The 23,918-nt window shown below is 36.0% G+C and overlaps 1 protein-coding gene across 6 annotated transcripts in view; it reads right to left on the reverse strand.

Moving 5' to 3' along the window:
- The window catches only part of ZRANB3 (zinc finger RANBP2-type containing 3), a 50,006-nt gene that overhangs the window by 20,882 nt on the left and 5,206 nt on the right, over positions 1 to 23,918 (reverse strand). For 2 of the 6 annotated variants that reach the window (XM_040561558.1, XM_040561561.1), the window contains exons 2-5: positions 21,124 to 21,282; positions 5,367 to 5,385; positions 4,150 to 4,328; positions 1,597 to 1,828 (exon numbers count right to left, since the gene is read on the reverse strand). In XM_040561558.1, the coding sequence (XP_040417492.1) occupies positions 1,597 to 1,828; positions 4,150 to 4,328; positions 5,367 to 5,385; positions 21,124 to 21,275 (582 nt within the window). In that variant the 5' untranslated portion in view covers positions 21,276 to 21,282. Of the gene's footprint in view, positions 1 to 1,596; positions 1,829 to 4,042; positions 4,064 to 4,149; positions 4,329 to 5,366; positions 5,386 to 9,712; positions 9,899 to 21,123; positions 21,283 to 21,396; positions 21,488 to 21,894; positions 22,077 to 23,918 lie in introns of those variants that run through there. The other 4 variants (XM_040561557.1, XM_040561559.1, XM_040561562.1 and 1 more) reach the window with 4 other exon arrangements.

The raw sequence follows: 23,918 nt of genomic DNA on the forward strand, positions 1-23,918 counted from the left end.
TCAGAAATAATTCTCACTTATTACATGATTATTGTGTTAAGCTTACATTCAGCAGTTGCACAGAAAATAACTAGCTCAGCACATAAGCAAAGGACATTCCTTAAGGCTATGCACGTCTTCAGGCGGGACTGCTGTATGAAGCCCTCAAAGAGCAGAGTACCCTGAACACCACAGCGGTGTTGGAGACTTGGAAAAGACAAACTGAACAAGAAAACAAGGACAAGAAAATATTTTTCCTAGTAACAAAACATTTGTGATTTGCCAGGTACATAAACTTCTGCAAAGCATCAGTGCAGGCATTCAATGCGCTTAAGTGGTAAGCAGTGTCCTGTTTCTTAAAAGAATGAGTGGGATTTTCATGTATTAAGTTCTACTTTAAAAAAAGGACGGTGTCATTACGGACCAGAAATTCCATACCTTTTTTCACAGCTGAGTAACGGGGCAGGAACAGTTTCGACAACCTTAACCAGAAAGGATCCTAACTTACAAGCTGTTTTACTGTTAAAACTTTCTGGATTCAACGATGATAACTAGATCCAAGACCCATTGTTAAGGGAGAGCAGAGAGGACATCAAGACAGCAGTAGTCTGGAAGGCTCTCTGTAACTGTCCTTCCCTGTTATCCTCTTAAATCTACTGTATATTTTGGACTAGATGATCTCCAGAGGTCCCTTCCAACCAAATTGCACCAGGGGAGGTTCAGGTTGGAAATGAGGAGACATTTCTTCTCAGAAAGAGCAGTCAGGCATTGGGATGGGAGGCCAGGGAGGCAGCGGAGTCACCGTCCCTGGGGGTGTTCAAGGAAAGGTTGGACCTGGTGCTTAGGGACATGGTTTAGCGGGTGACATTGGTGGTAGGGGGATGGTTGGACCAGATGATCTTGGAGGTCTTTTCCAACCTTAATGATTCTGTGATTCTATGAAATGCACAAATATTTATTTTAAGCCCTCTAAGTTGCCTTGATACAAAATTAGATCCTATACTCCATTTATTTCTACATTTGATTAAAAAAAGAAAAGTTTCTTGGGTTCAGTATAAAATCCAAGAGATTTTTGTTTCTACTCTGCTTCTCCCCAGTTCCATAAATTGATCTTCCATCAAGGAAAATTCATAATTCTGGATAGCAACTAGCACTAGATAGATTTTTTCCACTTTTACTATAGCAAAATTTTGCTATAAGTGAATGTTAGCAATAACAAAAAGACCAGAGAGAAACAAATTACTGCCTATATCAGATGACGATACAGAAGACTTAATGCAAATATGTGTCTACCAAGGATTCTCTTGCCCAGTAGAAACAAATAGTTCTCACCTCAAGCCCTCTATTTTCTATTTCACCCAACAGTCTGGTCTGCTATGAGAAAGATTAATTTCTTACAAGAAACAGACCCAAGTCACCTGTGCATAAGCCTAAAATGAGTTTGTAAAACATCAATACAATCAAAGAACAATTTTTTACTTTCTCATTTGTGCTTCCTAATGTAGCTAGTGAATTGCTTTATTTTCTAACGCATATAATTGTACACATTCAAGAAAATTACAAAATTGTACACTCATTAGTGATACTATCCCTAAAAAAACACAGCATGCCAAATACCTCTTCAGGTCTTCCTAGAGCAGGAGTTCCAGTAAGAAGAATAGCTCTAACAGCTTTCTGCACAATTGGCAACAAGATCTTGCTGCGGGTGGCATTTCTGGATTTCATATAGTGTGATTCATCAATCACAACTACCTTGAAGTTCTGCTTGTATAAAGTGTCTACTAAAGTCTGGGCATCAGAAGTTAACAGGCCATACCCCAGAATCGTCACTTTGCTGGTTGATATTCTCCTAGAAGAGAAAATCCAGAAGTTGTCTTAGTAAATTTTTATTGTAGGAAAATTAATATAGCAAAGGAATTATTAAACTAAATTAACTAGGCTAATTAAACTAAAGCTGATTTTTTTTAAGAAGGTATGTATGATACCTTTTAGATTGGTTAATTAGTAAGCTGTCAGGTTGGCTAATAATACATGCTTTTCATTTAAAAAAAAATCTAGCATCTGACACTTCTAAATCACACACATTTCATACCTATTTTCAGAAGACATTGTTGTGTGAAACGAGCAGCTAAATAATACCATGCCCTTCTCTCACTTGCCCTCAAAGAGACAGGTGTAGAAAATACAATGTAAAAGACTTTGTGGGTTAAGATAAGGACTTTTTTTTTAAAAAAAACGAGTATTTGAAAATAATTTCTTACTATACATGTAAGGATATACCCAGGCCCAAGGCATGAATTGTTTTTAAAATCACTAGAGAGCACTGTGGCCCTTCAGAAGCCTTTGAGCAACACGTGAACACTTAAAGTTGTTAGACAAACAAGTTACCAGAACTCGAGTCTTAGCTGGTCTGTCCATCTGTCAGATGCTACTGCTCTGCTGGCATGATTTTTATTTGTTCCCCAGTAGCAATGGATCAAAAACCAATCCACTAAGTGGAATTTTCTTACAGTACTTATGAGGAAGAAAGAACGTGCATGTGCATATTCATGCTTCTGGACATGGAGGGAGAGGCAACGGTCAGAGTACTGGCACTGTGGCCAACACATTGCACCCTCTGGCTGCTACTGCGTAGATAAATGCAGCAACCAGAAAAACAAGGATTTCACCTCCTCTGTGGAACATGGAGGAAAAGAAATCAGAAATAAAATTGTTTATTATTAGTTGAAGCAGTTTATTCAAGAAATATCTCCTTTCAAATGTAGTTAGAAACGTTGACACCCTGAACTGATTCCTGAGTATATTTTAACCTATTCACATTAAGAAGTTAAACAACATTCAAGCAGTAAATTTCATTGTTGAAGTTTTGAAGAAAAGCAAAGTATTGAACTGAGAGAAATCAAAGGCTGAACACAGAGAAGCACAATTTCCCAAAGTACTAAACCAAGTGTAGCTGCTCTGTTTTTGCATTTTCTTGCAAATTAAAAAGAAATTAATTAGCTCAAGAGCTATCTCACTTACAGCTATGAAGCTTCCTGGGGGTTAAACAGAAAGCCTTATTTTTCCTCTTTTCTTGTTGCAAACAAAAATAAGTAATAATGGTTAAGGTCTACTCCTTTTAAAAAAACTCAAAAGATAGAAACGAACAGAATTCTGTTTGCCACTTACTTACTTTTTGCCACCATTTACCCTTATTTACCCTTATTCCACATTTTTCCTTTCTGCATTCAGAACTATAAAGCATGGAGTTTGTGTGCTTTTTAGCTGAAGAACTAAAAAAAATAGGCTTATTAGATCTTTATTTCCTATGTTCCTATGAGAAAGTTATATTTTGACTATCAGCAGCAACTATCCATCGATCAAGCTTTTAAACATATTTCCAGTTGGATTTATGCTGTTACCACAAGGAAGGTTCCAAGCTACTGTCTCATCAGCATGTCTTGGCAGTCAAGTCACTTTCTGGTACTCCTCTGAAAACACGGAGATCAATCTTCTATATCCAGAAGTTTTAGAACAGTATCTAGACATTCCCATGAAATCAACTACGTCATTTACAGTAAAAGAGACTAAAAAAATACCCTTGTAATTCAGTATTTCGTCACAATAGGAGAGTTATTCTAATAGCACTCTAGACTTGTAGTCACATGCTGATGAATTTATGCTATTAAGTCTAAAGATAGAAAACTCAGGTCACAAGGACCTTTGCAGTTACTTAGAGATACTTATTTTAACTTCTAAATTTTGTCAGTGCACTAAATAGAATATTAATGGTAATTACTTACTTATTTTATAATGCATACCAGAAGTTTGCAAAAAATGTGCTCAAACTGTTTTACAGAGACTAAAAAATCCCACCTAATTCAACAGAGTTGACATAGAACTGAATATGTTCAATGACAGACAGACAGACAGTCAAGTAACCAAATTTTAAGCAGGCAACCCTTGCTACTGTACAATCAGACCTCTCCATTTCAAAGGAGATGAGAAACAACCATAATTCCAACTCTCAACTGAAAGATATAGCACCTAATTGAAATATCTTTTATTTTGCTGGAACCCTTACCTTCCATTATGGCCATAATATATACTGTACCTTTTTCACATATATACTGCAATCAGGTCACAGAACAAAACAAGCCTTTCCATAGAAGATTAATGAACTTTACTCACCCAGTATCGGTTTTGTTCTGAATGATGATAATATCATCTGGAGAGAGTTCTGGAATCCACTTCTCCATCTCATCAACCCAAGGGTATCTCAGAGATGAAGGCACTACGATTAAGAGAGGCCATTCCTTTTTGTAGTAGTAGGAAATGGCAATTGCTTGAATTGTTTTACCTAGACCCATCTGGGAAAAGGAAAAAAAAAAATAGAAGTCTGCGCTCAGAAAACACACTCAAGTCTCAAGAGCCTCTCTATTTTGCAAAAAATGAACCAGATACAGAAAACAAAACCAAAGAGTTAGTTTCATAGTATATATTTAATTGTCAATTTGTTACTACAGATAATCTTTCATGAAAAAGATACTTCTCTTTAACAGGATTGATACATATTGCATATTTGGCTAGCTCATTAAAGCTAAAAAAGCATTTCCATTAATTTCAGGTTTTTTTACTCATTGCTTTAGTAGGATAGACTATAAGGGTAATCAAACTCTTCAACTTGCTAAGCTGCCAAAAGCATTTTAAAAAGACTACTCAAAGGAAAGATAATTCTTTCTTGAGGTTGATTTTTCTTCTATCTCCTTTTTACTAAATAATATCCCAAATTAGAACTGGGAAGCTACATCAATCCTCAATCATTACCTCTTTTTCAATAAGGTTTTATATTGACAATACGTCAATTAATATAAAATATAATAATGATTATACCCTATTACAAAAATGCTTTTTTCTGTAGTAAGAAATTCTGAACTCAAATTTCCCTAATATGGAATAAATTCATATATTTGAAAATGTATACAGTCATGAATTTCATTAATAGTACTTGGTCCTCGTTGTTAGGAAAATTCTTCTTTGGAAGGCACATCTCTCTTTGGTACACAAATGTCTCCTAATCCATTAAAAAAGCTATCTGTACAATTATAAAGTGCTAAAAATAAAAATCAAAATAAACTGCACTAAGATTTTAAGGACCTAACAGCATATGAGATTTAGCTTAAATAGAATAAAAGTACCTGTCAAAGCTTTCTCAAAGCTTGTCTTAATCTCGTGTCAGATTTTTTTTTAAATTAGGTATTTTCAGAATATCTACTGAATACCATATGAATTAGGCTTCCTTCACTGCCAACTGTTCTGCCCACATCCCTCAAACAAGAAAAATCACACCTGAATGAAGTATATTAAAACAAGAAAAATGGTGTTAAAGGAACAGGGACATCACTTACCTCATCAGCAATCATACACCTAAGCATGGAATGAGAAGAGAGGGGAAAAAAAAGCAGAAACAAACAGTAAATATAACATATAAACCAATACTTATAAATTGCTTGCTATAAATTTAAGTTATGGTTTTACCAAATCCAAAGGATTTCCTCTGTCACCAAATGAAAAAAAAAAAAGGTAGACTTCCTTTCTACAGCATCTTTGATATTAACTATAAATTTTGGTATAAATGCAAAAATAAGCACACCACTTACTCTACAATTTTATATTCAATTTATTAGTATAACTGAAGAACTTGCATTGTGAAAATGAATTGCTGCTTTGGTCTAGTGCTATATTAAATATAATCTTAAGAGACATTTTCAGCTTGACAAGTACATCTTCAGTTTTGTTGTCTTTCAGAAACAGCAATGGTTTCGCTGCTTCACAATTAAAGACTGTTTATATGTCTGACTGATTTAGAAAAAGCTGATTTCCAGAACGACCTCATTTGTTTTGAAATAGAAACAGACACCTTCTCACCCCTTAATTGTACTAGCTAATCCATTAGAAAATGAACTCAATTTTTTTTCCATTTTGGATCATTTAGTTAATGCTACTCCATTTAAAGACAATAATGACAAGTCTACAGGCAAAACTAGTAAATGCTTTACATTTTCTAAATATCAAATGCCATCTTTGATATAAATTTCTTATAGGTATTTTAAGTTGCCTTAATATTTACATTTCTTAATTCGTATAGGATCTAGGGAACTTAAGAGCTTCTAGCACACAGAAGAAGTTTCTTCATAAAATTTTTGAGACTAAACGAAGGACAAATGGGATTATTTGGTGGACATTTAGGTGTTCCATTAAATGGATAATGGCACAGCTTTCCAAACATCTGCCCTGAGCTATTTCACAAACTGAGCTCTTAGCTATTTCACAAACTTTTACCTCTGCTATTTTATAAGCTTATGCAAGCTGGAAAAAAATCCAAATAATAAAAACAAACAACAATAACAACAACAACCACAAGAAAAAGCACCAAACACAAAAACAAAAAAGCAAACAAAACCAACAACACCACAACAATAAAGCCTACCCAATTTGAAAGCATTATCTAAAGAATTAAGAAAGTTTGTACTAACTCTTGTAATTAGCAGATGAAATAACTACATTAAATTTGCACACCAACAAATTCAGAGGAAGCCAAATTCCAAGCAAAACCTGTGAACGTAATAAAGAGGAGTAGAAAAAAAAATCTACTCCCTATATGTCTTGCAGCAAGATGATGACTTAAATTCACTTTTTTCCTGTAGCAACAGCAGACTGCGTAAAACTATAGGCTTACAAAGAATTTTCTGACCAGAGTCAACGCCGGGAGTTAAGAAGCAAGATCTAAAATAAGCTCAAAGTGTAAATTTCTGCAAGTTCGGAAGAAATGTCAGAGTTCAATAGCAATACCTGCTTGGGTTTCAGTTAAGTAATTGGCAATTAGATGAATCTTCCAGATATTGACTAATCTGGGAAGCTTTTCAAGCGCTGTATGATTTTCCAAGTTTTCATAAAACGCGAAGTGGAAGAATAATTCCAAACATTTCTTACCAGTGCCACACAAACAGCATGGGCTTAGTCAAACCACTGGCAAATATAGCACGGGGTGGTGTTGCTTGAACAAATGGCAGCAATAGATTGACAGCTGTATGCAGTCCATCACTGTGCTTGAGGATTTATCTATGTTTACCGACAGGAAAGCACCAAGTCTCAGAAACATATTTCAAGCTCTAGAAGGGAACTGACTTCGCAGGCCACTCTGCTTATTTCCCCCCTGACTCAAGGGAAAAAAACAAGACTTCTGCCTTGGTTTTTGTCTTCTAATCCCCAGGAGCTTTCACTCATAGACACAAAATAGTCTTGATGAATTGCTCTGGATGAATTTCTTATCGTGTATTCCCACCCCCTGCATCTTCTGAGGAAACTGAAATTTATCCTACTCTTATGCCACATAACTAGACATGCACCCAGTGCACCATGCAACCCAAATGAAATGTTGCTTCTGTGAAAAAATTGGAGGCCTTCCAGGTCTCTGTATCTATAACCAAATTTAACACACCAAGATATAAAAATTCTGTATTTTGATAACCTTTTGAAGTAGCACAGAACTGCCTTTTTTTTGTGTTTGTATGTCAGGTACTTGGAAGTTCATGCAGCTACCCAACAGCACAACAGAAGCTCTCTCTTTGGCACAAACCCCAGCCACCTTACACTAATGATTAATGCCTGCAGCAGCACCATCAGCTATGATCGTGGCCAATAACATACCTTTTGCCATGGGGCCAAAATGCATGGTTCTGGGGCAGACAACGTACAGAGGGACTTTCCAGACATGACGTGGGGGATAACAATTTGATATTCTGAGAAATGTGGTATACTGTCGTTTACTCATTCAACCTGACAGTACAGATTCAATGTCAACTAATTTCAACATTTTCTTTCAACTAACATAAGAGTAATTCAAAATATATCTTATATAACTTCAGTTTTTATAAATAACTATCTATGTGTAATAACTTTGTAACAACACCCCCCACTCCCCAACAACACCCCCAGCTTTAACCATATATATTTTCTGATTTTTAGATGTTTTTCACTTCACACTTGGTAGGGATGGACTGATAACAGCAAAGAAAGAAAACATAACAAAATAAAACCACCAAATCTGCACAGATTTACAAAAAGGCAGGAAAAGAATATTTTTTAGTGGTAACTCATGTCTGTGGAGCCTTCATGCTTGTGATTTGCAGCCAGGTGAAGACATTTATTTGCAGACAACTAATACACAGTTGTAATTTTAAAATAATGTCAGGTTTGACTTTTTTTTCCATGTAATATTCTTTGTTAATTGCTTCAACTGTAGTTTAGAAAACAAATCATCTTTCCTGCAGATTCTTTAAGAGGCCAACCGCTTTCAGGAGATTAATAATTTTTTAAAAATGGTTTGAAGCCTGAAATCAGCTGGAATGTGCAACCACCTAATGTTGCAGGATTTTTTAAACTCCTTAAACAAATACAGAAAATGAGTAAGAAAATGAGTATACCAATCTGCTACAGAGCAGAGGCGTTGCAAGAATAAACCTAAAACACTCCTCAACAATACAGTATGTTTAACCCTAAAGAATAACAGAGCAAATATGTAAATACAGCAATATCCAAATGTATGTTGCATCTGAGCATCTGCTAGTAAGGAATTGTGTTAAAGAGAACAAGAACACAAATGTTCCTTGCCAACCTATACTGACAAATACAGTATTTCTCAGCATATCAACTTATATTTTAGTAGAGTTGTATAAATAATGAAACGTACATCATATCACTTTGGACATGCATCTTCTGTAGAGAGACAATAAATCTATGCTAACATGAGCCACATATTTTAAGAAACCAAAGTGAGAATATATAAGATCCTATTGTACTGGTTTTTGGCATATGTGAACCAACTACTTATACCTTCACTCTTTTTTTTTTTTTCCAGAGTAACAAGCTAAAATGAAGAAATTCAGAATGATTTACGAATTGGTCTGACAATTAAAAGCTAAAGAGCAATCAAAATAAAAAGCCTTAAAAAGATGTCAACCACTGGAACAGTTTTTTCCATTAAACTTTTTTTTCATTAGTTTACTGTAGCCACTTAAACTTTAATGACTTGAATATCTGCAGAACAACAGGAAGTTGTCCCGTTTTGTTGTTTTCAATCATTTTCATGTTGTGCGCATAGAATCTTCTGCTTTCATTAGCTTCAAATTAGTATGTCTTAAGTGAAACCTCTTATGTAGCAGAGACAAAAGTGCTGGCTTTAAAATATTTATAGAAACTCAGTTTTGTTGCTGGTAAATGAGTGGAAGCACAAAGTAACTGCCATCTTTTTATCCATCTAGTAACCACTCCTAAAAGGTAAACGTGGTAAAGTGATCAACACAGTTTTAACTTCCTTGATTCTGCAGCACAAGTACAAAGAGATTCCACAGAAACACCTATATGCTTAAAAGAGCTACAGAATTAAGGACGGCAGCAATTAGAATTCTCATCAATACTCTAAATTCTAGCATAAGAAAAGTTGCTATCGACACATTTCCACTCTCTAGCTAATCTAGATTTTATTGTATACTGATCTATTTCTACACCTACCAAAAGAGAACATTTTTTCACAGCGTGTTTCAAAAAAATAATTTACTAGCATACTGGACATTATTATTTTTAACGAAGCATTATCCATATTTTAATTAGTGGAAACTTATCTGGTCACTCGTGCACATTTGTCCAGGCTACTGAAAAATGCAAATTGATTCACAACATAAATAAGCTTTACCTGAACTTTGCTAAGCTCCTACACTGTAAGGCTGACTCTAGGTTTTGCTTTTAACAATCCTTTTCATAGCCTCTTGACACTATTCACATTTCCAGCTGTGATTCTAATACTCAGCACCCTGCTGATTAGGAAGAGCTGGATCTGGTGCACTTCTTCCTGCTAGGCAGCTATTGATAAAGTTTCCTGAACAGCCCTGCAAAATCAAGCAACATTAGTTGAGAAGTATTAGAATTCAATGGAAACCTAGAATGAATGTACATCGGGTAAAATAAACAGATATTAGAATGACGTAAGGAAAAAAAATCTTTTTTTGTTTGTTTCTTTTTTGGTGTTGTTTGTTTGTTAGATAAAGGTATCATCACTTTTCAGGGGAGATGGAGAAATATAAACACCAATATATAACGTATTGGTGAATGCCACCCATCCAGAATACTGTGTAACATTTTGATCATCCACATCCCATTGTCTTCCGACAAATTCAAGCCAGAAGAGATGCAAGAAAGATCTACTAGAAAGATTAAAGGAAAACAAAGCTACCCTATTGTAGCTGAAACCAGGACACCATGGTAGGAGACACCAGAAGAGAAACAGTTTCTTCTTTCTGAAAGTAAAAGCTGAAATGGAACGCTTATTCCTCCCCTCCCTGTTCTGTAAATCCATAAAGAAGAAAAATTCCATGGGTAGAAAGTACAACAGTGTTGGTACATAAAATAATTGGCTTACTGATACATTTAAGCTAGAAATTAGAATGATGTTCTTAATCACACTAATAACAGTATCTGTAAAGAATCATGGGGCTAAAAAGTAATTAATTACAAGGTGGAACCCAAATTTTGCTAGGAATTAGTACAGTGTGGATCCTTCCAGCAGAGAAACTTCAGGACACAGGTGACCTCCAATTCTATGTTCCCATAATGACAGTACAGTTTCTGTTAACAGAATTACAAAAGATATGGTGCTTCTACATACAACTCACACCTTATTAAGTCTGAGTCTCTTTAAAAAAGTACTATAACTCAACAATAAATCCTCAAATATAGTTTCCCCCCATCCATTCTGCAATAATCTGCAGTAAAATCAAAGGCAGAAGTGGGGAAACTGCTAAGCAGAGGAAAGATGCACAGCACTGGAGGCCAAAATTATCTCTTCATTACCTGAACATAACCCACACTGCTTATGAATCACAGTATTTTTGCTTTTGTTAGTATTATCAGAAGAGAAAGTATAGTAATTGCCACTTACAAACCTATTGAATTCTGCTGCAAATGCTTGTGGCTCAATAGTGATATTTGCTATTTAGTTAAGTATTAATTTTTTTCTCTCACCCAATGTTGAAATAGCTTTGTATTGGATTTTCATCCTATGCTCACAATCCATACACCTTTCAGTCATTTAAACATTTGACTAGACACATCACAGACCAGTATGAATCAGGTGCACATAATTGTTTTTAACGCTCCATTTAGAGTATCTGAATGCGTTGGGTCCACTGTTATGATACAGTTTGCAACGTGAATCACTGCTTTGATCCACACCATTCACATCCAAATCCCTGAAGTGCTACAGTTTCCAAATTGCTGATTTATGGTCAGCTAACTAACATTATCAGCACAACTGATGCAAGTTTTGACGTTATACACAAGGTGAGTTTATGATACAGGCACAAGTTAATAAAACCAATATTAGTTGGTTTAGTTACCGTGGATGTTCAAGTTACTTTATGACTTGATGCACTTCAGAGCATTAAAACTCTGTAGTTTTCCCAGTTTTAGAAAAAGTCTTAAACATGCTTGCTTAACCTAGTTGGAACATAAGAGAAGTCCAACATTTGTTCTTTAATCTAAAGTAACATAAGATAGCTTATGTTACTGAGAGGGAAATCGTCAGGTGTCCCAGTTTATGATCACAGCAATTAGTTTTGAAACGTACAGAATTTCCCTATCATTATAGCCCAGATCATACAGAACTCATAAGATCCAATAGTCACATTAAACTGGTAAAAAGAAATACTTCACATTTTGCTTTACGTAACCTTAAAAATATGCAGCCTCTATTTATAACAAACTTCAGTATGTTCTATATTACTGCAGTCAGACAAGCTGCCAACATGAACATAAAGGTTTCGTGCTGTCAAAGCAGAAGAAACAGATCTTCAGATACACTGGAGGGACAAATACGTATTTTTGTTTCACATATTCTGACTGCAAGAAGACAGACTTCTTGTTCTCTGAAGTTCAATTAGTCATTTCCTCTCAACTGGTAGTTACCCAATTTGAGCTTCATCATTCATATCCCATCTGTTCATATGACACCTTAATAATAGCTCTATCCAAGAATACAAATCAGAGCTATGATACGCAGTTCCATATCCTGTTATAAGCTCAGCCCACACGGTCAAAAGTTTCTGAAAACCAGGAAAAATCATTTGAGATGCCTCAGTTACATTTCCCATCAGCAAAAAAGTCCAACCATGAAAAAAGTATCACAGTCAATGGCAAGTTCTCTGTTTCTTCCCCATTTCATTTCTAAATGTTTCCCTTCTTCAGTGAATCCTGTGGCTAGCACTTGAATCTCTGTCCATTTGTGAAGAAATTCTGCTATTTTTTCTTAACAGAAAATCTCATCAGAATCTCATTGTGGTGCACTGCACATGCTGCTATAAATTTCCTGATATTCTTGAGCCTTTCACAGGTGTAGGGTTAGCAGTGGGCTTTGGACACAGCTTTCCATCTACTTTCATAAACAGAAGGGAACCACACAGTCTGATTTCCACTAGGTTTTAACAACCCTTTCACTTCAAGATATATTAGCTTTAAAATAAAACTAAGAGAAAATATCCTGTAAGTGAATATGCACGCAAAGCAGAAAGACCAAGCAACCTATTGCGTTGGCTCACCTCGAATGCACATAGGTCTGAAACCTTGTTGTAGATCCCCACACAAAAGAGAATACAAACACCTAAGGCTGTAATTTAAGTGACCACACAAAGCTGGATGAATCAGAACCCCAGAACCAGATATTCAAGAGTTAGCACACACTATCAAAACAGTCTTGTAAAGGTATCAAGCACCAAGCAAAAGTGTACTTAGAGAAGGAAGCGACCCCAAACCCACCTCTAAGAAAGCTCTGGTCAGGAAAGCTCTGCCAGGACAGAAGGGATAATTTTTCAAACCTCACAATGAACAGGAAAGCTTCTGGTTGTATTGATGTCAAGAAGACTGAACCAGCTTCGTAAAGAATAAGGAGAAACAGATCTTTAACGCTGAATGCAGATGAGATTGGGGAAGCAGAACATTTAAATGAAAATCATTTCTATTTCTGTGTGTATGGGTTACATTCAAGTCATCCTTCTGAAATGGTGATATTTTAATATACCAAGTAAACAACGCAATTACAGTTTCTTACATTAATCGTGACTACTTCAGCAAGGTATCTCTGCAAAGACAAAATCTCATTTTGAATCTCATTCTTGGAAAAATACTGATTACCAACACACTGGAATGTGTGTGAGGTTTAACCTTACAATCTATATAAATTATATAGATTAAAAAGATAATATATTTAACCATGAATCCTAGTAAGTCACACGGTGCTACACGTTTTATGTAACTACAGAAATATTTTGCAATAATATTCTCCCTGAACTAGACAGTTCTGCCTCCTTATGCATCATGGATTAAAAGTTAATGGGGATATAAAAATCCAATATACTTATTGCTTGCTTCTGGGGATAATTTAACTTTTTGATTTATTTTCAACATCTGTTTATCCAGAAAGTATAGTTAGAGCTGCAGGTAGCTTTTTCAGAACAAAATGCTTTACTTTTAGTTGCATTTTCCAACATAAACAGTCAAAGCAGTAGCACTTGATTTCTTAAAACACTGAAAAATTTTGTTACTACTCAAACAAATTAAAGCTGTTTTTGTTAATGTAATCTTTAGAACATGTTGTACAGAGGAAGCTTGCGTCTTTCTTTCACTAGTGTGGGTGTCCTGATATTCTTGGGATTCTCACCTACTCATGTGAGTCAGTTTTATATAACGCTACAACATATAATTTACCTCCTACTCACAAGCCAACACTTTAGCACTAACATCTTCACCAAGGGTTATTTAAGGAATCTGAACTTAGTACATTTTTATATAAAACTGCGCAAGCAACCATTACATTTGTGTGTCAGTAATCACAGCACACAGTCCTAAAACTAGAACAAAAAGAGAGATGACTTCCTTGCAAAAATAATCAAGGTTGTTTCACCAGAAATAGAGCCCCAGAAGATTTAAGCTAGATGATGCCCTTGCTCTTGAATTACACTACGTATTTAAAAAACTAAATGAAAAAAACAACCCTCAAGCTAATGTAAGATGCAGCAAATTGCCCTATACGCAGTGTTACTGATTTTCTAAAGGAATATGGAGTAGAATGGTTGTGCCAAGTCTCATGCTTTTCTCCAGCACTCCTCAACCTACAACTGAATAAAACACCTAAAATGTTCCATGCTTATGAAGATTTGCAAGCTATGAGAGCACATTAGCCTACGTATTTCAGGATTTAAGCATGGGCAAGGATGTGTGGAATAACGTATCAAAGTGGTCATGGTGAAGTTTAAGCTCAGAGACTTGAAATCACAGAATGGTTTGGGTTGGAAGGGACCTTAAAAATCATCCAGTTCCACCCCCTTGCTATGGGCAGGGACACCTCCCACCACACCAGGTTGCTCAAAGCCCCATCCAGCCTCCAGGGAGGGGGAATCCACAGCTTCTCTGGGCAACTCGTTCCAGTGCCTCACCACCCTCTGAGTAAAGAATTTCATCCTTCCCCAAATCTACCCTCTTTCAGCTTAAAACTGTTACCCCTTGTCCTAGAGATTCTAGACAACCTGGCAAAAAGTCTCTCTCCATCTTTCTTATAAGCCCCCTCAGATACAAATCAGTTCACCAGCTGATTCATTGCAAGAAAAATTGACGTCAGTTAATTGCAACAGTTGGAATAACATCAACTAATTTCAACTACTAACAATGTAGGCTACGAGCTTTAACCTAGATATTAATTGGCATGATTGAAATATATGTAATCAACAGCAGCTCTTCCTTAGAATGCAGTCTAATGACTTTCAATGAAAATTAGTTACCTGTCATTACTTTACCAATAAAATTTGCTCTCCCATGTGACATTCCCTGCAGTGATGTGCACTGCAAAAGCTGCAGAACTAGTCTCTTCAAGTCTTCCTCCTTATTCCCATCTGATCTGAAGATATACAGCTAACAGAGATAGTTGTTGACAGCACTTAATGCTTCAAGTCACCAAGTATAAATTAAAATAAAAATGAAACATTCATAAAGATATTCATAGGCATGACTCAAAAAAAAGAAAAAGAATATGAAAGGAATTTCATTTTGAAACATGCAAATTTAATTAATGTGGCATCTATCAAAGTCATCGTGAAAAAAGCAGAGAAAGTAAGATCTCCCAAAAGAAATGACGATTATCTTCACCCTTCCTATTTTGGAAATTCTTCTCTGTATGTTCAAGTCTGAACTCTCCATCTTAAAATCAAATCAATCAAAAGTTTAGCAACAAGAAATCAGGTTAACTCCAATCTCACAACAAAATTGATACTACAACATTTGCACTCCTTAACAGATATTGTATTTGGTAATTACGCCAACTCAACATCCTTACCTGCAGCACATAAGAATGACATTCATTATGCGCTCAGCAGTCAAAACTCTCATTCAGATTTCAAGCACGTTATTCTTACCCAAGTGGCCCAATATAAGTAAAACTTGAAGAAAAATTCTTCTTAAAAACGTTCTCCACAAATGTTAGTGTCAGGTACAACATACTGAGAATGATTAAATAGCTCCATAAAATGCACACTCTCCATGTCAACCACTTCTGTTAATTTATGCAATGAAAACATTAACCATTAATTCCTAAAGGCAGAAAAATTTAAGTTGCATGCAACTTACTTAAATGGAACTAAAAACTTCAGTCCACTAATACACTATCGTGTTTTGAAGACATAATAAGAGATGAAAATGGTAAGGCAAAACTCAACTGAAAATAACTATGCCACAGCTTCCACAAGAAAAATATTGAGAAGTACTTTTAGAGGACAGTCCAGAAGTACTCTGTAAAGTATTTTTGATAAGTGTTACTTTGACACATGTAGCTGATGCTGAAAAAGAGATGGCTTTAGAAAACAGTAAAAAGCAGCTGGCCACACATTTAATCACAATACAGACTTGAGCAATCTATGACCTCTCAAACAAAGGACAGAAAAAAACAGATGCAGACACTAACGCAAGTACATGCATCTAAGCTTAGTGTTTCAAAATGGAAATGGATGAAAATATTTTACTTCTCCAAAGTTTTTATTCATAACTACTAACAAAAATAAGAAACTGAAGCAAAGAAATGCACTGAAAAAGCAAATGAGGCAGTAATCATGGATCAAAAAGTAATAAAGATTAAAGCAAAGCAATGCAAAAGCTCTGGTAAAAAAAAAAAACCAAACAAAAAGCAACAGTGGCAGTATACAGAAGGGGAAAGAAAAGATAACATAAAATACAGAATCAAACTCAGTAAAAATGATACAAATTAAGAATTAAAAGGAAAAATAATTAAACAAAACTAAAAGAGAGAAGGGTCTGCTGTTCTAGCAGTAAATTAAAACGTGCATAGAAACAAGTGTAGACCAAACGTTTTCTCCTACTATATCAAATTCCAAAAACTAGGAATTTATCTCCATTACACTCTCAAACCATACGGAAATGATACCCTTCATGCTGCTCAATGGCTGATAGAGAAGAGTTAACCTGATTGAGGCTTCCTTGTTCAGATTCTAGACAAAGAAACCTGAACACAGCTAACCTCTCCCTCGTGTTCTGAAGAATTCTATAAAAAGGAACCCTTCCACCCCCACCCAATGTACCACACACGGAGACTATAGCTTTACGTTCTGGCAGGTTGAATGAAATAGAACACAGCAGATTCAGAATAAGGACTTCTGAGAATTTGAGATTTCAAGGGAAAAAAATGTTAGTCTACTGGATGCTGCCACATCCAGACTCAATTTCTGTGCATTCTCTTCCCTTCTTATTACTGTCCTAGAAAGCTAAACAAAATTGTGCAGAAATTTGGCCAAGAATTTCGATATAACATGTATCAGGAATTCCTGACCCTACAAACCGCTATTCCATGACCAGGAATTTTAAAATTTCTATTTGTTTCCTGCCCAAGAGCTATAATTTCTACAATTCAACAACTAAAACCTCATCAGACTGTATATACTGTACCTTTCCTGCAAGGAACTGGAGCTAGAACATTTTAGCCTTGTTCATAAGCCTTGAGAAAATTCTGATTTGAGCCTTTGCTTTTCTGGTCTACTCTGAGAGCCTGGGAGAAAGAAATTAATTTCTATGAAGACTGATAAAAGTTTTTGAGCCAAAAATATATTTTAATTTATGAAGAATTAAGTAAGTGCTTCTCCTGTGTTGATTGGTACAGTTCAGAGACAAAGTCAATGGAAAATAAAAATACTATTTTGAATTGCAGCCAACTAACTTGCTATTATACTAGGTGACACTGTTCTATAATGAACTTGCTATCACAATGATTTTCTGTAGCCTATTATCCAAAACAACATTAAATAATATAACAATCTTTATTAACTATTAAATGACCTGCCTAATGAAACAAATACCTTTTCATTAAAAAAGATAGCTCTTAATGCCAGATATGAAGTCCCCATATCACGTTGCATCTTTATTACTGTAACTATACTCAAATAATTTTAAGCCATCATGTATAAGACACTAAATATCACATGCTTTAGAACACACAAGTTAACATATTACCTCTAAAACTTTTACAGGCAGCATTAAAAAGCAAAAATTATCTATGAATCACAACTGGAATAAAATATAGGTATTAGCGAAAGTATCAATAAGCATTTCAATATCTATAAAAACTTTTATTTTAAAAAATATTACTTGTCAGACAAAAGGAGTTACAATGGTAATGCACTTGTACTCATTGAACCATATACAAGAAAGGGAGAAAAAAGCACAACAGGGAACTAGACTATCCTAGTTAAACTGTTTGAGCATGCAGTAATAACAGAAAAGCTTATTTCATACGTGGTAAACAACTCTTCTTTCTCATCCACAAGCAAGATAGCTTAAACACATTGTTCTGCCAATGTTTCTAGGAAAAAAAATCTGTATGTCCAAAGGCATCTTCTTCAGATATCGTCAACAAGGCAAGTAATGCTAAAAATGATGTTTGCAAATCACATGCTAGCAATTTTTATTATAAAACTTGGTAAAGTATTCAGCAATATGGTTTGTACATGTTAGCAGCAAGAGGCATAACTCTAAAATAATAGCAAGCTTCTAACTTTTACAGTATATTTAGGTGAGTGAGCTGTCTATAATTAAAGTAAATAACATACATAAATATATATATTTATGATGTTTTAAAAGTAAGCTAGCTTCCCTGGAAGAAAAGAATAAATAAAATAGCTTTCAGGTATGGAATTTGCATGCACATTGAATATTTCTTTTCTACACATTAATGTTTCAGGTTATGAATAAAGATTTCCATCCCTAGGTACCTCTTCCCAAATGCACTTCTGAAGAACAATCTCTAGTAAGGAATGAAGATAAGTAACTCTATGGCTTCTTAAGGCATTTCTGTCAGCTAAAAGGTATCTTACCATATTTTGAACTATACGGTCTTGTAGGCTCTATAATTACTGTATTTTTATTATTTCCTAGAAAAACTTTAGGCAGCATGTGTTGCTCTAGACAAAGCTTTTGGAGCATTTACTGAAAAATTTACTAAAAAAAAAAAAAAACAGGATCTGTCTGCTTCTTCTCCTGCTTCCCTTTTACCATTGAATCAAAAGCACAAATCATAACAGCATATTTATCTTATCGTTAGGGAAACTATGGGGGAATTAATAGGTTAATCCCTGCCCCATTAGTGTCTCAGAGTGTGCATTTCATCCAAGATCATATTTTTTTTTTGTTCTAATAAGTCCCTCTTTCATGCTGGGAGCTTGTCTAACCTAAGATAACACGAACTGAATGTCTACAGCCAGCAGTAGAGCACTTTCTCTACACCAGTTTCCTACCCCTAGAGCAAAGCATGCATTAAGTGATGTCAGCACAGGGAGCGCACAGCCCGAGCGAGAGAAGAAAGACGAGCCCAGATGCACATATTGCTTACTTCAAGTCCTAGGTTTATATATTTTTAAAATTAGAAAAGACACTTCTATGGAAAAGCACCAGACCTTGCTAAAATATACCGATGGAAATAGTGAAAGAAGGCTTAAATCATTAAGGAGTACACAAAAGGGAGAGATTTGTGTGAGCCAAGGGCTGACACACTAATAAGAAAATTCAGCTACAAGCAGCAACACAGGCTCTTGCTCTGTTTTGGGACTAAAAAAAAAAATTAGATCTGCCTGAGCAAAAGACAGATTTTTAAAAAATACTGCTCAGGAAAGTTTGACATAACACATTTCACTTTATACAGAGGCTGGCTGGGAGCATGCATACTGTTCCTCAGTTTGACCCAGCTACTGGATAGAACTTGCCATGCCATGCCAGTGAATGAGATTTCTTGCACTCGTGACGAAAATACATTCATACCCATTTCATAGTAAAAACATCAGTGCCGTATTACTCAATCTTTTGTTAATGACAGGCTTCAAGAAAACAAAAAAAGCAAAGCCCTTAATCCTAATTAAAACAGTCTCATTCCCTCTTTGACGGTCATTCCAAACCTTTCTACATACTTAGTGCAGGCAATTGTTTCTTTTCAAGGAAGAAGAAAGAAAAATTTAATTAAAATTTACAGTTAAACAGTTTCCTGAGGAACCTGTATATTACATGGTAGGCTGCAAAGGTTTATGCCACTTTCAAATACATCCATTAGCCTACACTAATTAACATTAAAGACAATAAATACATTTATATTCTTGTGTTATTTCACTGTTCGTGTATACAAATGCACCTCTATTACACATGATATAAACTTCACTTCTCCTTACTAGAATCAGATCAACTGATATATAGTAGCCTAAGGCTTTGAATTTATTAAATTCAACTCAAATACAGACTTTGCCGTCTACTCTGTCCAAGTTTTAGTGATCCATTAAAACTGCATGCATTTACCCTCACAATTACACTGGGCAGCAGCGAAGTACCTCACATGACTGGTAGTCACAGAGAAGTTAATGACAACACAGCATAAAGCTTTTAAAATCCCAGGCTTTAAATTCAAGCTTGCACCTGAATGGCTGGACCCATCTTTCTACTCTGCTACCTACTCTGGCAGCCTAAAATAGATGGCTTACAAGACAGAAATATTACCATTACTGAAGTTTTTTGGCCAGATGAATAGAATTAAAGTGAAATACTTCCGAGAAAATTTGACTCAATCGGGAGTTCCATATAACTGCAGGGACTGATGAGAAACATTTCCTTTCCCATTTTTAATTTTTAGAGAAGGGCATGCACATTTCTTATCTCCTACAAAAGCATCGCAAACAGTAGCAGGCAACCCTCTTAGGCCCAAAGCCTCTTGTATTGAGCAAGATGATGAGGTTATCAGAAACTAACTTCATCCTTCCTCACAACTTAAGCCCAAACCGTTTCTTTTGTGCTAGACCTCTAAGATGTCATTACGTTCCAAAAGAACAACATACAGCAGTTTCATAACTTTAGGCTGCAACTGCCTAGATATTCGAAAATTTATAAAGCAGAAATAGCATTTCCCTTCCCACTTCTTTATCCCTGTAACTCAGTAACATGCTCTTACTCAGCAAAATATTTACAGACTCTGCTGCATAAACTATTTTTCTGATTTATCAGGTACCTAATTGTCGAATTCCTTTTTTATCAGTTGCTGCACTTGCTAACCGAGCATTCTGCTAGTCTTCTGCTCTGCTGTTGCAGCTCAGTGAGTTCCAGAACACCCTGATTACATACCAGAATTGTACCAAGTTTAAAATAGAATACCACACAGATGCATCAAGATCTGTTAGTCATTCTCTTAACAGCTCTTACACGCCATTAAGAACTACAGAAGCAAATGTGAATCAACTTATTTTAAGAATTCTCCATTAACACGACAAAAAGGATGGTCCTGCTGATAGCAACCTCCTCTTATATGAGGAGATCTCTGATACTACAAGCCTCTTTTGCACTATTAAATATTTCTTCCTCCTCTGGAAGAAGAGGAAACACCTCATTATAAGCCATGTTATCCTACAGTTTGCAAAAAAAATCTGTAATATAACTCTCCTAAGTGTTGCTGTATTTGCATAGCTTTTGTAACCATTCATTATTGCTACCTAGAATAATTCTGTTTGGCACATGATAGAATAAGGATTTTACCTGCCACTTCTCTGAAGTGCAAATACGATGCCTTTCTCCTGAAAAGGAAGCAGTTTCTTTCTCAGTCTTTCAGGTAGAAAGGACAGCTTAGCATCAACATTTTCAGAATAAGAAGCTTCAAGCGTAGGTGTTTCCTGGAACATACAAGCCATGTTGAGCCTAGGGGAAACAAAACCAAAAAAGATATCTAACTTAAAAGAGAGGTCTGCAGCACATTACAGAATAAAGCTTCACAGAATAACGATAACTTGAAATACTTGATATCTAAGTTACCCTTATAATAATAGCATTAGGTGGAAACGAAAAGGAAACGCTCAGACAAGCCAGTTGACTATTTCTTAAAGCTAACACAGGTTTTTACAAAAAAAAAAAAACTAAACACTTGGCTTTTCACAGATGTCACATATGACAATTTAATTAACAGAAAACATATTGCAAATTAAGACCACCAGAATCACCATATTAATTAGTAACTATGAAGGTCAAAAAAACAAAAGCATGGTAACTTTTTTTTTAAGGAGGACAAAGTCACAAAGTTGTTGTAATTCGATGTACATTGAATTTATTGATAAGGAACATCAATCTCCGCAAAATAACCCTCACCAAAAAAAAAAAAAGCCAACCAAAACATCCCCACATTTCAAACATCCTTCCCATTTCCAAAGTAGCACAACTTCATTTGTATTAGCATGGAAATAAAGAGCTAAACCAACTTGCCACAAAGCAGCCTGCCTCAGTTTAGAATGAGAGACAGGCAGTAGAGCTTTGTACCTCTCTTTACAGCCAATAAGATCATGGCAACATGTGAGTACGGCTAGGGCGTTTTGCCCATGAGAAGTCAGTTGCAAGAAGAACCGTTCAGGAAAGGGGTGGAGGAAGAATGCTGTCTTCAACACCAAAAATGTCGCCAAGATCATTAGAGAAAGATGGTGAGACCTTGGCATCAGACTTGTTTCATTGTGTTTTATCAATACACTTTACTTTTCTTTTATAACAATGTCCTTGAAAACACATTACTTTTTTTTTTTTCTTTTCTTCTAAAATTGATTCATTTTCATTTTTTCGCTTGTTTGGCTACAAGTGATCTCAGGTGGACCTGACCAGCATTGTTTAGGTGTACACAAGAAACCTAAAACAACAAAAGAAACTTTATTCCCTTCAGAAATAAAATCTTAAACCATATAATTAATCAATGCCAATTCTCATAATGTGCTTCAGACTAAAAATATGAACTCAATTCACTTTTGTGCAAGGCAACAGAGTTGGAGAAGAAATCCTAGCTTTTGTTCTCTTATAACTTCAAAAAAAGTGCTCAGTAGCAGTACACCAACTAAACGCGAGGAAAGGAACAAACCTTTACATCAAAGCATAGAGGAAAAGTCTTTAACCCCACACTGCCTAATTATCTTATTTGGCTTCACAGCCTGTATGAGGATTGGGACCTTAATTATGATGGGAACACAAAGTATCAGGCAAAATATGCCTCTTGTATTGTCAACAGTAGATATTGTACTACCAGGCTCTGTAACAAAATTCTATAAGAACATGTGGTACCCAGATTCTTTTCTACTGATATATTTCTGAAACAACTCAGAACAAGTCAGATACGAATTGGTGAGTATGATGAATGATTCTTCCTGTGAATTTAATGATTCATTATATTCACAGTAAGAAATGTACTGAGCTACATGGCCATTCACTTCAAAGATCTGCAGGACTAAACCATCTGGTTTTTATGCTGACTAGTTACATGGTAAGCCAGACCTGAGGACAATGCAGGTGGTTCAAGTAATCAACACAGTAAAGCAAGATTATGCAAAACAGAGGTTGCAGTAGTTTCCTTCTAATGTTCTGGCGTACTGGCAAGGAAAACAGATTGATTCAAAAGGAATTATACGCCACGGTGAAAGAGAACAGCACCTCTATTTTCCTAAAGAATTCCATTTATGATTTTTTAGCTACAAAACTTGATGTGTACTCTACCAATTGAAGTTACATTCTCTTCAGTGAACAGAATCTAGCTCTAACTGCACTGCGGCACAACCAAGTAACCTGCGGGAACGGTGTTAAGCCGAGGCAGGGGAAGTTTAGGCTGGACATCAGGAAGAGGTTCTTCACCGAGAGGGTGGTTGTCACCGAGAGGTGGTGTCACTGCACCAAGCCTGTCTGAATTTAAGAAGCGATTGGACTGTGCACTTAGTCACATGGTCTAAACTTCTGGGTAGACCTGTGCGGTGCCAGGAGTTGGACTCAATGATCCTTATGGGTCCCTTCCAACTCGGGATATTCTATGATTCTGTGATTCTACTTTAACACGTAATGTAAATTGAAAGAGCTTGGGATTTTGTTCTGGCACAACTGTACCAACACCTCCATCTTCCAAGGGCCGTTACGTTACTAAAACTGAGAAATCTTTCCATTTGGCGAGGTGGGATGTCCCAAGCCACCAGACCTCCCTGGCATGGTGCGGCGAGACTCTGGCCGTGGTGCTGCATGACCCCACTGGGGATCCAGGAGTGGAACTCACGGACCCACTGCCGTAGCCACCTACCGCTGCTGAGCCAGCCATGTCCTGCCTTGTCCAAAAGGCAAGGCCGTCTTAAAATCGATCCAAAGAAAAAGGGAAAAGATCCAAGAAAAAAGGAAAAGGAGGGAGGACTAGAAAGAGCAGCAAAAAGAAGTTATTGGGAATTTGCCTTTCTGTAGCAAAAAAATCTGGTAGTACTGAAGTACTGTGGACAAAAACGTCTGTAAACAGACGTACACAAAAAGGGACCAGATCGTTCTGTAAACCC

Source organism: Cygnus olor, chromosome 6 (genome assembly GCF_009769625.2).
Source record: "Cygnus olor isolate bCygOlo1 chromosome 6, bCygOlo1.pri.v2, whole genome shotgun sequence".
NCBI lineage: Eukaryota > Metazoa > Chordata > Aves > Anseriformes > Anatidae > Cygnus > Cygnus olor.